Genomic DNA, 14,800 nt, shown 5'->3' with positions numbered 1-14,800 from the left:
GGCACTCCGCTCCCCTCCTGCCAGGGCTGTCGCTTTGGCCTCCCGCCCACACACGACTCCAAGAGACGTCGCCTCCCCCTGAGGTCGATGCCCACAGCACGGAAAGCCGGSGCACTCGCAGCTCCTAAATCCAAACCGCCCTTTCTCAAAGGCGGCACCACCGCGGAAGCCCCCACCGACCTTGACGAGGCGACGCAGTGCGCTCGCTCGCTCCCTCCACCCCCACCCTCCGCACGCGCCGGCGGGTAACGGTCCCCCCCGCCCCGAATAACTGACCCCCACCCCTCCGCGTCACGTGAGCCGAGGGGCGCGCGTGGCGGCGGGGCGGGGCCAGAGCGCGGAAGGCAGACGGGCAGGCGAGGCGGCGCCGGCGATTGGGTGGCAGGCGGTGACCTCGGCGGCAAGCCCCGCCCCCCCCGCCCGCGGCCCGCCGTCGCTATATAAGGCGGGGGGCGGGGGCCAGGGCGGGCCCGAGCGTGTGCGGGCGCTGAGGTGAGCGGGGAGGCGGGCCGCGGGCCGAGGCGTTATAGGGCCGCCCGCAGCGGCGGCGCTGCCGCCGCATCAGCTGCGACGGAGCCGGGAGCGGCAGCGCGCCGGGAGGAGCAGCAGCAGCAGCAGCGGCGGCGGCGGGGAGGAGGCGGAGGTGAATGGCCCGGGCGGGCGCCGCGTCCCCGCTGCTCGGGGCGGCGGGAGCCTCCCCGGCGCCGCCTCCCCCTCGCGGCTGTGCGCAGGGGAGGAGCGGGCGGCCGGCGGGGTGAGGGGCTGGCCCCGGTGCTGCGCGGGGAAGGGGCCTCCCCGCCCGCCCGTGAGCCGCGAGGGCAGCCGTTGAGCGGGCATCCTAGGAAAATGCCGATTTTTTTTTTCCTTTTTTTCTCCTCTTTAGCCTCCCACTTTCCTCGTCGTGGGGTGGCTAATGTCAGCTGCGTGCTGCAGCCCCGGTGCAGGCCTGTGTGGCTAGAGGGCAAGCAGAAATGTAATGTCATTGCTTGGGGGGGAGGGAAGTCATTGCAAGTAGTTGAAAGATCGTGGTGGCAGAGCATCTCTTACCAAAAAAAAAAAAAAAAAAAAATCTCTGTTCAAGGTTAAAGCTTTTATCCTCCTGAAGCTTGGGTCTTGTCACGGTTTAAGCACATTTTTTGGATGAGGTGTGTAGATGAAGACTGATTCCTCAAGGAGGATAATGCTGTTGGAACTGAGTCTACAGCTATAGCTTACTTTAATAAGCAGTTTTTCTATCATCTTCTCTTTTCAAATGAATTATTTTTAGCTTAAATGCTTGTTCAGTTTGTTGCTAAGGTCATGAAGGAATAAAACTAATTTAATGGGAGTGAGAAGAACTGTAAATTGAACTATACTGTCCTTAAATCTTTAAGGCTGGAGCCTGGGTGTGAGACTGGTAGCAGAGCCTGCAATTGCTTGCTTGCAGTTTTTTCCCCTGTGGATGATGTGTGCAGGAAATGAGCCTAGTTTTATATGGACACTTGGGTTTCTGGAATCATCCCCTGTACTGCCTAGTTCTGCTGATGTAAAGGATTTCTGGTGTTTGGATGGGTGGAGAGACTTAAACAATACAAAGTTTGACTTGCTTCAGAATTCTGGCTATAGATATTTTGAAGAAAGGAGGGTGAAAAAGTGAAAGATCCTGTTATGAATGCTTCCTGATGCTCTGTTCTGTGGCTGCATGGTCTATTGTTGTACATGTGTGGTAAGAAAAGGAGTAACCTTAAAACAAATACCTAACCTGAAAACTAAATGGAAGTAGTTTCTTTGCAGCTCTATCCATTTCAATGGTGCAGCTTTCCCAAGCCCCTTTCCGTCGCCCATCGCCTTCAGGCCGGTCAGAGGAGGGGGAGGATAAGAGCATGAAGGCGGCCAAGCAGCAGGTGAACCCGTCTGGGGAGAGCCAGCCTCCCTCTAGTCCCCTGCAGTCTGCTCTGAACTCGGCAGCCTCTCCTTCCCAGGCTTATGAGACTTACATTGATAATGGGCTTATCTGCCTCAAACACAAGATCAGGAACATTGAGAAAAAGAAGGTAACTTATTTTTCTTTGGTATGGCACATTTAAATTGTCCATTGTAAACTTAATGTTTAATGAAAATGCTCTTACAATATGTATGCAGAGAGCTTCTTGAAAATATATTAAAAAGAGCATGGGCTGCAGTTCAGGCTTTCTAGTGGCTTTTTGTGCTGTCTAGTGTATAGAACCAGTATATAGCAGAGAAGTGTTCTATAAACTTCTGAAAAAACAGACTATTTGCATTTGACACTGAGGATAGTGTTATGATTTCAGATAATTGAGAATATACTGAACTAGTTAAYGACAAACTGGTTCTCTGCTGGTTTTGCAGTGCACCTCCAATAGTTAGCAAAGCTGTCTGAATTTTTGTCAAGATCAAGGATGCTTCTTTGGACTGTATTAGATCAGAGCTAACTTAGGCCAGTTTTAGAGATAGCTTAGTCGTGCAGGACTCTTCATGTTGTTGATTACATGCATTTAATATTAGGATGTAGAGATATATGTAAAATGACAAATCAGAACAGTGTTTACTCTGATTTATGGAAATGCCAAATTATATTAAATATGTATTGCCTTTCACTTCATATAGAATCTTTGGCTTGTCCTTTCTAAGTACAGACAAATCTCACTAGAAGGTCTCTGGAGGCTTTCAGTATAAAAGCTGTTACCCTGATTTTTTAGTTTAAACTATTTTTGGGGGTGAGGAGATAGTATTAGTGGAAAAGGTACTATGATAATTATGCATCTAAACTATTGACTCTCACAGGTAAGGCATTTGCATTTTGAAGACTCTTCAGCAGATTCCCAAGTGACTGAAACTTAGGAATATGTATGCTTTTTAAAAATGTTATTTTCTCTAAAATTAAGGAAACTGATGCTGTTACTTTCAGTATTGGATAAGCATTTAAATAAAGCAATTGCTCTAATATGTTGTGGATTCTAGTATACATCTGAAAGTTTGATTATCACTTTTCAGACAGGARGAAAGACTAGATCGCACTTCTGCATATGTATTGGCAGGCTTAATCCTTATATAGGAAAGGCTGTATTACTGTTGCCTCCCATCTAAATGGCAGATGGGGACTAAGTCATGCTAATACATGACTGTACTTTCAAATAATGTCAGATAAATTCGGGTTTTTTTGTGTGTGATTAAGCAACTTAGTTGTGTGCTAGTGCTATTCAAGGAGGCTTCTCCTTGTGAATTTTTTTTAGTATCTTTAATTGTCTTCTGTGTATGACTATGGCCTCACAAAACAAACAAACTGTTGTGGCTTGCTGGAATATGTGCAAAGTATTCCTAGTCTTGTATTTGTATCRGTACTATGTCAGTAACCCTATATGAATAGATACACAAAGTAGTATATAACTTCAAGACAGTGAATTCTCTATTCTTTTCCCTGTGTGTGTAAAGAAGCTCATAATATTTTAACGGCATAGTTTTGCATAGTTTACTTTAGCTTTGAGAGACTGTTCAGGTATATTAGAAATAAATCTTCTTTCTTCCCTAAAGACACTGGTCCATTTCCTTAGGAGATGGTGCAAGAAAATTCTGATATAACTGAAGCTGGATTTTTTGCAAGGGATGCTGTGAAAAGTTAAGTAGGATTATTCAAGATTAATGCTGGAAATGTTTGGAACTCTTAAGGATCCAGAGTCAATGTGTTAGTACCTCCTGAAATGAGAGAAAGGCAGAAAGCAAGAAGTGAAAGATCAAAGGTATGAAAGGGAAGTAGGTAGCCTTGAATCTGAGGTGGACGAAGTACTGCTACGCCTTTGACTTTGCGATGTTCCTTCCTCCTGAAAATAAGAGGAAACAATTTCTSTCCTACTGCAGCAGCAAACCTGTCCCAGAAAGGGGTATTTAACTTCACTTACTGTACCCAGTTCTCCATGTCAGACAGAAATCAATGTAACTAATTGACTTTGGGTGTTTTCCAGCTCAAACTGGAAGACTACAAAGACCGCCTAAAGAAAGGAGAGGCCCTCAATCAAGACCAATTGGTAAGCCTGATAACCAGCTTAACTTTGTTGGGTAGGGGATGGGCTTGACACCTTTGGGCATGTCAAAGGATAGGTTGCTGAGGGGGATACTGAAGTAGCTTCTCAGAACCTATGCCTGCTGACTTTCAGCAGTGTCTTTCACAAAACATACAGATAAATTATTGGTAGTTGAGCTGAGTGGTGAGCCCACAAAGTCTCCTGCTTCAAACTTTCATGTTAATGAAGTAATAAAAGGTCTTGTTTATGCTTACTCTATAGACTTCCAGCTTCAGTGCTCCTGTGCCTGTTTCTTGATGAGGTATCCATATGCAATTTATCTGCATGGCATTGCAATGTTCAAACACAGACCTCAAGAATTCTGAGGTAGCTAATCCTCCTGACTTCATCAAGAGGTGTTATTTCAAATGGCCTGCTAGCTGTGCAGTGCTGTCAGTTATGGATAGCTGTTAAAGTGTCATCCATCAACATCTCGTATTAGTAGACAGAAAGACTCTGACCTAATCTGTACAGGATCTAAAAGCTTCTCTGATAGAGGAATTTAGGTATTGAGGGGTCCTTGGGGCTGTTCGCTTGTTCTTCCAGCACTGCCTTTAGATGGCTGAGAGTCGCTATTACTCTGATATGGTGCCRGAATAATATGCCCATTTTGTACCTACAACAGCTATAATTTGGAATGCCAAAATGTAAGAATACTACTCATCAGATATGATAGGTTTCATGAAGCTAGCTTAAACTTGCTTCAGAAATGGTACTAAGCAGATATTAAAACAGTATTTTTTTCCCATGTCTTGGACTAAAATGGATTATAGAACAAACTAACTTTCTATAATATGAAAGCTAGCATTTCTTTAGCACCTATGCTTCACTTTTCATAACTCAAAGCATTTAAATGAGGCTCTTAGCTTGTCACTTTGGTCGTATGAGAAGTCATGTCTTTTAATGTACTTCACAGACACCTTAAARTTGAATCATGTGATAAAGGGCATTGACACTTTAAAGAGAGTGCTCATCCTGCTGATGAAATATAAATGTTTCATTGACTGTTAGCTTTATTTCAGTGTGTGGTAGTTTAAGAGAACAAATATTGTTTTTTTGCTCAGAGTTGCTTGTAAATGAAAACTAGTCATAAATGTGTTAAGAGGGGAAATTATAGCTTAATATTAAAAGCAGAGTAGACCTAGTGAAGTAAATGATCATTTAACACTTCACTGCTAAATCTGATGTAGTCTCTTGCCCTTGTAAATGCAGAAGTAGAATGAATTAAATCTGATGGTTTGCAGCAGAGTGATGACCTTTTAGTTCCACTAAAGGATTCTGACTAAATGTGGAAATGGATCGGCTAGAGTCTGCTGTTGGGATTAGATCCTAGGTGTTGAAAACAAATTGAAGTGACAATATTGAGCAGTGTTCTTCCTGTAGAAGCTTGACTTGTCTTCAGCATATTTTAAAGCTACTCCAAATTAATTTATCTTTAGTAGACGCTTTGGACTATGGAAATCTATCCACTGAAAGTGAAATAAATATAAGTGGAAAATAAAGAGGGAGTAAAGGATTCTGTTGTACTTAATGTTGCTACATGCTTTTGCAATCAACTTTATAAATTGTGTAGGCAAGATCTCAGTTACTGTCTTTCAGTCTTGCAAGCTGAGATTAACTTTTAAGGTATTCTTAAATTCAGTTCCTGGAATATCTCAAACTTCTAAAATGGAGAATAAGATTCAGTCTTGCTGGTGAAGTTGCAAATGGTAGTCAAACTGTTCAGGCAACTATGGCAGAAATGCCTATGAAAGACACYGTGCAGCAGTAACTAACACTCCAACTTCCCCTTTTAGCTTTGGAAAAGGAGTGAATGCAGTATTTCCGTATCTTGAGATGCAGTTTGCTAATGCATATACAAATACTGAACTCCAAGCAGAGTTCAGTATTTGAAACTGGAGCAGAATTTAATGGCTTACACTTCCCTAATGCAAAGTTTAATTGCACATAATGCAGTGCTACAGAGTTACATCTTCTAATCATGTAATATTTATTTTTCATTACCTCTCATGTAGAGGGAGAAGTACACATCTGATCAACTTGTTTTACCAGGATCTTGAACTAAACTAATTACTTATGATGAATGCCTCCCAGATTTACTGGGTGTGCTCACCTTGCTTTAGGGAGGAGAAAAATTATTTCAAAGATGAGTTCTCTCTTTGTCAGTTTTCTAACTGTTTTCCAGGCAGAGCAGACTTTAAGTATTGTCACTCAATTGTTCTATTCAATATTAATATTGAGTATATGATAAAAGACAAGCACTGCTTTCCTGTGGGTTGAGTTTTAGCTTAGCTGAGCAGCAAAACTGTATTCTTGATTCTTGATGTTTTAAGGTATTGAGCTTTACTCTGGAGTGTGTGTGGCCAAGGATACAATTACTGCATTCTGCCTGATAAGTTGCTGTTAATTCTTGATAGGTTTTACATGTGTGGACACTAGGATCTTAAAAGCCTAATTCTCCCAAGTACTTGGTAATTAGTTCTTTAAAATTACATAAGTTGTGTGAGGATGACTTGAAACTACCTGAGTGCTTTACAGTAACTAATAGACTTCATTGTGTTAAATAGCATTTGTGTTTATAGTGTGCTACAAATAATTAGCAAACACAAGTAACTGAACAATCAGACTGCAGAGCAAATGAACCTGTAGCTTGTTTTCTAGTTGCTTAAGAACACACAGATGGTGAATTTTCATGTTGCAGATTGTATTGGGATGGTAACTAGCTTGCATTGCAGTAGTGAAACACATCATCATTAGTATCCACTTACTTGTTGAAATAACTTTGTTAGGCTTTCGACCCATTCTAGAACAATTTCTGGTCTTATGAACTGTTCTTTGAGTGGAAAGCACATGTGAACATCAAATTGTTTAACTTGTTACTTCCCAGGCATGCCTTATGCTGCACATATCTTTACATCATACCTGAACTACAGCACTTGCTATCTTCAAGGAGAGATAGCCAACACTTGCTAGGTGTCAAGGAGGCTTATAAAATGTACAGGCTAAGTGGGGAAAGGGAGAAACTCAATTGTATATCAAAATGCTTTTAGTAATCTACTTTAGTCTTTTTGAAGACTGGAGAGTAAAATGTTAAAGCTGTAAATGAAGATAGACATTGCTTTGTATGTGGAAGTGAAATTTGAGGGACTCATTTCTGAAAGTGTGACTGGTCTGCTTTCTAAAGTTTGTACAAATTGGTTACCTGTAAATGCTCTCAACTAAGCACCAGAGTAAATGTTCTGTGTTGAAGTTGCCTTTCTCTTGTATTCCTTCCATATCAGTGTCTGACTTTAAATAGCTGTTTTACTGTTATTGTTGAGGCCAGTGGGAACAAAAGGAAAAACAGAAAATGAAATAACTGATATGTAGGCTTTCCTGTTTTGACAGTAAGTATACTAAGTATTGTACAAGATACTGCCTGGAGAATCTAATGCAAGCAAAATATTAGGGTATTTGTGCAGCTGGCTTTGTACCGAATTTTGAGCAGCCATGGATAAATGATATTCTAATCTGTAACTGATACTTTAAATTTAGAATGGAACATATTTTRAAGTACAATTTCAAATGGAAATACCCACTAAATAACTAGTTCTCAATGAGAATTTCTAAGTAGCATGGCTTTACAGTAGAACCTGTTGTGTTTCATTTTTACCTATTCCTTTGTAGGAGGCAGTGGAGAAATATGATGAAGTAGTACACAACTTAGAATTTGCCAAGGAGCTTCAGAAGACTTTTTCAGGTCTTAGCCAGGATGTAAGTATAATGCAGTTTTCTGTATTGTTAAAAGGTCACTGTGACATTCATATGCATAAGCTTATCCCCTTTAGAAAGGATTGTGCTGCTTTTCTAATGGTTATGTTCATATAGCAGTATGCAAAACAGTTGGATGTTTCTATTTCAGGGAAACTTAAACTGTTCAGAGTAGTGATTACAGCAGAGTGAATATTGACAGCTTTGTGCATCACTGGCCTCTATAATAGTTATTCACTGTGTACCCCCATAAGAGGATAATTAAGTGTTGGGACAGGCTGCCTAGAGAAGCTGTAGAATCTATTCTTGGATGCTTTCAAGACCTGACTGCACAAACCTTAAGCAATCTGGTCTGGATTCAGTGCAGCCCTGCTTTGGTCTAGAGGCTGTGCTAGATGACCTGCCAAGGTCCCTTCCAGACTCAATTTTTTTATGGTCCCTTTTCAGCAAGGGGAAGTGCTGGTGTTAACAGTAAATCACTTTGACTTCTGTAAGGAATACATTTRTCAATAACATTTTGTCAAAACATGAGGAGTTTGCTGCTGCTTATTTTGTAACTGTCTCTAATTATGGCAAGTTATAGATTTACAGCTTTGTTTAGCACTTTATGCAGGGTTTAAAGCATAATATGCAGTATTTTTATGTAAGCATTTTACTTATTGCTGAAGAAACTAGTCTCTTAGTTCTCAAGCAAATGCTATACTTATGAAGAGATCTGATCTGAGGTAGTGCTGAGGATCCTCAACATGATTAGTCATTGCTCTGGCATTGTTTCTCTTACTTCTAAAATTCTGAAGAGCTGGTAGATGGCTCTTCAGTGTTGGCTGAGACCCAAACAATTTTGCTAGAGAGGCCTCTCGTGTGTGTGTATATACATGTATGTATATATACATACATACATATATATACATACATGTGTGTATATATATATACACACACACACACACATATATTCCAGGTACTGCTTCAAGGTTTTCCACACCATGTAAGCAGAGTTGCTGCTTTGGGTTCCCTCAGTCTGTTAAGCATAAGCTATTGAGTATGTTGTTTGAAAGCAATATGAAGTAATCTAATATTTCTTAACATTCATATGTAGGGGTTCRTAAAATACTGAATGCAGGGTTGTGACCTGTTTTAGGTGTTTAGGTGTTTACTAATCAAATCTAGCATAAGCTTCTACCAGTTCATGTTTGTTCTTGAACTTGTGCTATAAACTAAGGCTGAACTATTTTGGATCCACTCTTACCAATATGGATTCTATAGCCCATACTCATTACTGAAACATTAGGGACAATTCTTGCAACAGCATCCTCATGTTTCTTACGGTATGTTCTAGAAAGCTGTGAATTTTCACAGATYTTGCAGTGAAACTTATGCTGCACCATACTGAGGCATTCTACGGTTATCTGAGTAGCTTCTGCTGCATAATTCTATTAATATGAGATCCACTGCTCCTCCCATAGACTTGACAAAGTTTTGTGTGTTATCTGTATGACTTCAGTTGTTGCTTGCTTAATGAAGTGGTTCAGTCTTATGCTAGCAAATAAAGGAGTAACTGTAGGATTCTGCTGCATCCTTTGAATTGAATAGGCAGTTGAAAACCTCTGTATCACTAAGTGTGATAAATGTTCAAAGCCTAGGTGATCATCTATTTGTGTTAGTAGCAAACTGTTTCCCACATTCAGTTGTGAAAGTAGCTAGAATAAAGCAATTAGCAATCAATACTATGCCATAATCTGTATCTAAATACCTTAAAGGCATTGAAAAAGTGAGTGAAACCACTAGTTTTCAGCTTGACTAAAGCTATATGTTTAGAGTTGAGTGGAGATATGGAGCTCAGCCAGAGGAAGAGCTTCAAAGGTCTTGGGTATCTGAAGGAAGAACTGGGAACTTCTGTAATCTTGTCAAGGTGAATAGTTATTTTTTTATCAATGTAGGATAATCAATACTAGAATTCAGTGTTTTTATAGTCTAGAATTTTATGACTTGGCCATTGTGTTTACTTACTGAATTCATTTATTCAAATAGCTGCTGAAAGCCCAAAGAAAGGCTCAGCGAAGAGAGAGTCTACTGAAACTTGAAGCAGAGAAGAAAAAGCTACGTACAATACTTCAGGTCCAGTATGTGTTGCAGAACTTCACTCAAGAGCATGTTCAGAAAGATTTCAAAGGTGGTGTGAATGGTGCAATATACTTGCCTTCTAAAGAACTAGACTACCTCATAAGATTTGCAAAACTGACATGTCCAGAAAGAAATGAGAACTTGAGGTAAGTTCAAGGTTTTTTGTCTTAATTGGCATGCTACACAACACAGTAAGTGTCCTCTATTAGCCACTGCTATGTCTTGAAGTATAAGTTTTGGGACACTAATTAAAATTCTGTTCCAGTATACTTGGCTCTAACAGCTGTCTGAGATTGCAAAGGTAGCAGGAATACCTCATACTCTGAGCCTTAAAAGAAATCTGCAGTAATTATGACCCTAGCTGTGCAAATTACAGATGCAAGCCCTGGTATGTTATATCTTTCTATGGAAAGAGCTATGCTATTGCCACCACAGAGGAGGAAGGCTTGGGATATGCTGTTTCACTGAGGTCACCATTGTTTGTGAAATGATCTATAGTAAATACAAAACTGCTTCATATACCTGATGATACAGATCTGTTCCTTCTTTCTGAACAAACATGAAGTATTATGCAGAGGCTCTTACACTCATCTTCAGTCAAATTCTTTGAACTACTTTGAAGAGGCTTGTAATACCTTAGCTCTAAATGTCACTCATTTAAAGGTAACATTGTCCAGCAAATGTAATGTGTGCTGATACTAATTTGGCATCATGCTCATTGTATGACTATAATATTTAGCATGACCACTTGACTATTTTATAAYGGTATGATAAGAATTCCATTTTAAAAATGGAAAAGGCTGTCATTAAGTTGCAAGATAAATCATGTTTGAGTATGAAAATACACTTGTCCATAAGATGTTTTATGTTCCTGAGTTTTATTTTGTCATATACTCGATTTGCCCTTAAAAATTAACTCTTAAAGGAGGGCTACTTAAAGAGCCACAGAACAGATGTCTTTCATCTCAGTGAAATAACTAGTTCTAGCTTAGAATTCTGTTTACACTTTTTGTGGAAGTGTAATATACAATGTCCTTTAAGTCACTAAGTTTCTTCATGATATGCTTTAAGTGCATRTGAGTGGTCGTGGACCTATGTCAATGTTTCTCAACAAGTAGCAGAATAGCAGGAACTGCTGATGGTAGCCCCTGCATGTGTGCATCCATTGAAAGTGATTAGCTGTTAAAACAGCAATTGTCTTTCTGTCTGGGAGACAATTGAAAGGCTGGAATGAAGTCTAGCCTTATGGTCTGATTTGGAATAGTACAAGGCTCAATCTGTCTTAATTACCAACAGAAGAGCTTACACTTGCCAGATTAAATTGTGCACAAACTACATAGAAATCTGGATGAATCCTTTTCTGCAGAGGATAGCAGACTCTGGATTCACTCTGCAAGTGTACTGCCTTAATCTGGAAGGGTAAATATTAATTAGTGTCTAAAAATGGGGGGTGGTGGGATACTAAAACACTAGAAATTTTAGCTATGATTCTATCTGGTAAAATTGTCGCTTGATTTAAAGTGTTGAAGATCAGATGGAACAATCATCTCTCTACTTCTGGGACCTTCTAGAAGGCAGTGAGAAACCTGTGGTTGGAACTACATGTAAGTGTCTCATCTAGGAAAAAAAACTTGATTCTAAAACTTGAAATTTGAGTGCTGTTTTAACATATTAAAACAAATTAACATGGACATAGTCTACTGGCTTGAGCTCTTAAATGGTGTGTGTAACTCAGCTCTCCAAGGCTGAGCAGCTATTTGTTCTAAATTCTACTTTAAGTACAGGTCCAGTAACTGTTCTGCAGTAATGATCTTCCCCTGGGAAAGGGATCCACTTTCTCTTGTGATTACTGATGTGCTAGCACCTCTGGTGCCTAGATCCTTTTAGGACTAGTGAAGATAATGGATCAGCTTTTGATTTACTAATACCTTACAGAACCAGGAGAGGGAAACTTTGGGTAGCTCTGTGCAGATAGTTAAGTCTGGAGCACTGTTCTCAATCATGAAATGCTTAGTAGGTCAGTAAACTTTTGTGCATTAGGAAGCTTCAGTGGCCCCAGAACTAAAAGTCCCTAGCCCTGAAGATTCTCATCTTGTGGACAATGGGTAGGAACCTGGAATTCCTGACTGCAGTGTGAAGACACCACAGTGAGGGTAGAGACATTAATGATGCTTGCTGTGATCTGTAATCATCCACAGTGCAGTCTCACTTTGACCTGTTGGAAATGTCTTMATTTCTCAAGAACACTCAGATCTATAGGACTCTACATATTTTCTTCCTTCTGATTTCTTTTGTTTTAAAAAGCTTGCTTGTAAACTGACATACACAGAGAATGTATTTCCATTCTAGTTTCTTGAGCTTTTCCTTCCTGCTYAGATCTTATCTGGGGGGAACAGCTTATTCAGTTTATGTTGTCTTTCCCATTGCAAGCAGACTTTGCTTGTGCTGTTTATTCTAGTCTTATAATGGCTGTGTGGYAGTAATCTTTCATTTTTCACTGTCAATAGCTTTGAAACTGTTAAACCAGAGCACTAATGTACCCTATCCAACTTCCACATAYGGAGAGTCAAACTGACAACTAAATGTTAACATTGCTCTTTTCATACAGCTTTAGACAAAGTGCAAGCTGGCCTTGTAAAGCTATGAGCTGGTGGATTTTTGTCTCATTTCTGTTGACATGAACAAACAGTTGCCTAGGTATCTTGGGCTCCATGTTTTTTTTTTTTTTTTTCCCTGGCTATAATCTAAACTACTACTGTGACTATTATGCCATTATCTCTATCCTACTTCTAGTGACTGTCTTGCTTCCTGTTCTGAGCTGACTGAACTTTCTTTGGGTAAAGCCATTATGGTTTCTTACCAGCTTTCATTGTCTTGAAAGACAGCTCTATCAGTCTCAAACTCCAGGTTTTTTGTTCATTTAGTTTGGTTTGCTGTTGGGATGGATTGATCTTTCACCGGTGAATATGCATCCTGGTCTCAAGACTGCCCTGCCTCTGGCACCTCTCTTCTCTTTTTTTGCATAGAGAGGAAAAACTGCAMAGTCCTCATCTGGAGGAATACACAGTGAAGCTTTTTGTACATGTCAACTCTACTTGATTTTTAAACTTCAGATGATTAAACTCAGTCTGGGGCATAATCATTTTCCCCTGGTCACTTTTGCCATTCTTAACCTTTCTTCTTTAAACACACCGTTCCACCAGTAAGAGGTTTGTGGGGCAGTTCCRTAGTGACTTTGGTTAGCTTTACCCAAACTGTAGTTCGTACAGTCGGTTTTTAGTATTGACACTGGTTAATATATAGATGGAAAACAAATTACTTTCTAAGTGGGAAACAACATGGCCCTATGTTGTTAATGCTGTCCTAGTGTGTGCTTTTAAGCACAAGCTGCAGTCTTACCTCTGCATTGCAAAGGTGCCTTCTGCTATAATATATAAAGCAATCTAACAGATCCTTAACTGAATCTTTGACTGCTGTAACTCAACAAGACCTGAGAAATTGAAGTTGCCCTTTATCCAAAGGGAGGAAGTAAGGAGTCAGACCTGTAATCTGAATACTTAATCGGAAGCTTTCATATCTTAACTCAATGGATTTTTTGCTCTTCAGATAAACACATGAAGGACCTGTTATCCAAACTGCTAGACTCTGGTTACTTTGAAAGTATTCCGACTCCTCGCACCACTGTGCCAGTAAAAGAATTGGAAGAAGAAGTAAATAGAAAATCTGAGAGGACAAGGCAGATGTCAAAAGGAGAGTCTGTCAAAGAATCAGGTGGAATATTTTAGGGTTCAATTTCTGTTTTAATGTTGGGATAAGCTTGAACTGATCATTGACTTTGCATAGCTTCATGCTAAGTCTAATCCTCTGCTATAGCTCACTTGCAATACAGTAACTAAAACTGAACCTGAAAGGCTTGCAACTCTGTTCTGACTAACAAAGAAAACAATCTTACTGATGATAGTAATAATAGGGTTGGTGTGTGCCTTTTGAATAAACCTCTGTTGAAGCTGTGAGAAATGCTTGGTGTAAGGAGTATTATATATTACAATAATCAAATTATGGATACTTCAAAATGTCTAACTCTAAAATTCAAGTGTAAAAACCTAATTGAACGAAGCTTGTCTAATCTCATTTTGAATGACAAGCTGAGCTTTCAGACTATCTGATTTAGCAACTGGTATTACTATTTTAATTGAATTAGACTTAGTATTGTGTTTAATTTACATCTTTGCATCTGATCAGTTGAAACAAATTAACATCCTTTCTCTAGAATCCCTTATGGAGCTTATGAAGTCTGAAATACAGCCACAAGAGGTAAGATAATCCACTAACTGCTTTCCTTTAGTGTTRTTACTTATCAAGCTTAACAGCACTTCCGTAGTCCTTTTCTTAAACTTCAGAAGGGAGGCTGAACAACAACTTGTTTTGCCTCACATAAGTATTAAAGACTTAGTTGCATTTCTGTTTCTAACCAGAATTTATGGTTTCTCAGAGGTACTTGTGGGTAAATCAGGAGGGACTGTGTGAAACAATGCAGTACTTTAGTGTGCTGGAGCATGTCACTGAAGAAACCAAAGCATCAGCCTTTAACTGAAAATACTGATTTTCTTTTTTCTGTTTACTACAGTATAGAGAAAATAAACATCTACTAGAGCTGTCTCTAAAAGCTGAACTTACTGCAGTAGACTTAATACTGGTAGAGTTGAGAATGATGTAGACCTTACTGATCTGTCAGAAGAGTAGTGTTCCCTAGACAGAATGTTGTGTGCACAAGGGTGTATAGACTTACTTAAACAGCCCTTCAAACTCTTGAGTTAAAGTACACAAGCTTCAACTGACAATATCCTAAAAGCTATTAGGTGTAGCCCAAA

General features: G+C 39.8%; 1 protein-coding gene across 6 annotated transcripts in view; it reads left to right on the top strand.

Annotated features, from left to right (window-relative positions):
* The first annotated feature begins 583 nt into the window (after positions 1-583).
* The window catches only part of CAPRIN2 (caprin family member 2), a 44,019-nt gene continuing 29,802 nt past the window's right edge, over positions 584-14,800 (top strand). For 4 of the 6 annotated variants that reach the window (XM_085324189.1, XM_085324191.1, XM_085324188.1 and 1 more), the window contains exons 1-8: positions 627-643; positions 1,774-2,033; positions 3,960-4,022; positions 7,725-7,811; positions 9,837-10,075; positions 11,451-11,533; positions 13,536-13,700; positions 14,200-14,243. In XM_085324189.1, the coding sequence (XP_085180315.1) occupies positions 1,788-2,033; positions 3,960-4,022; positions 7,725-7,811; positions 9,837-10,075; positions 11,451-11,533; positions 13,536-13,700; positions 14,200-14,243 (927 nt within the window). In that variant the 5' untranslated portion in view covers positions 627-643; positions 1,774-1,787. Of the gene's footprint in view, positions 644-1,773; positions 2,034-3,959; positions 4,023-7,724; positions 7,812-9,836; positions 10,076-11,450; positions 11,534-13,535; positions 13,701-14,199; positions 14,244-14,800 lie in introns of all 6 variants that reach the window. The other 2 variants (XM_085324192.1, XM_085324190.1) reach the window with 2 other exon arrangements.

This window comes from Rhea americana, unplaced genomic scaffold (genome assembly GCF_003343005.1).
Source record: "Rhea americana isolate MKP2758 unplaced genomic scaffold, rheAme1 scaffold_9, whole genome shotgun sequence".
NCBI lineage: Eukaryota > Metazoa > Chordata > Aves > Rheiformes > Rheidae > Rhea > Rhea americana.
The sequence above is the reverse complement of the archived record's forward strand: the minus strand, read 5'-3'. Positions and strand labels throughout refer to the sequence as shown.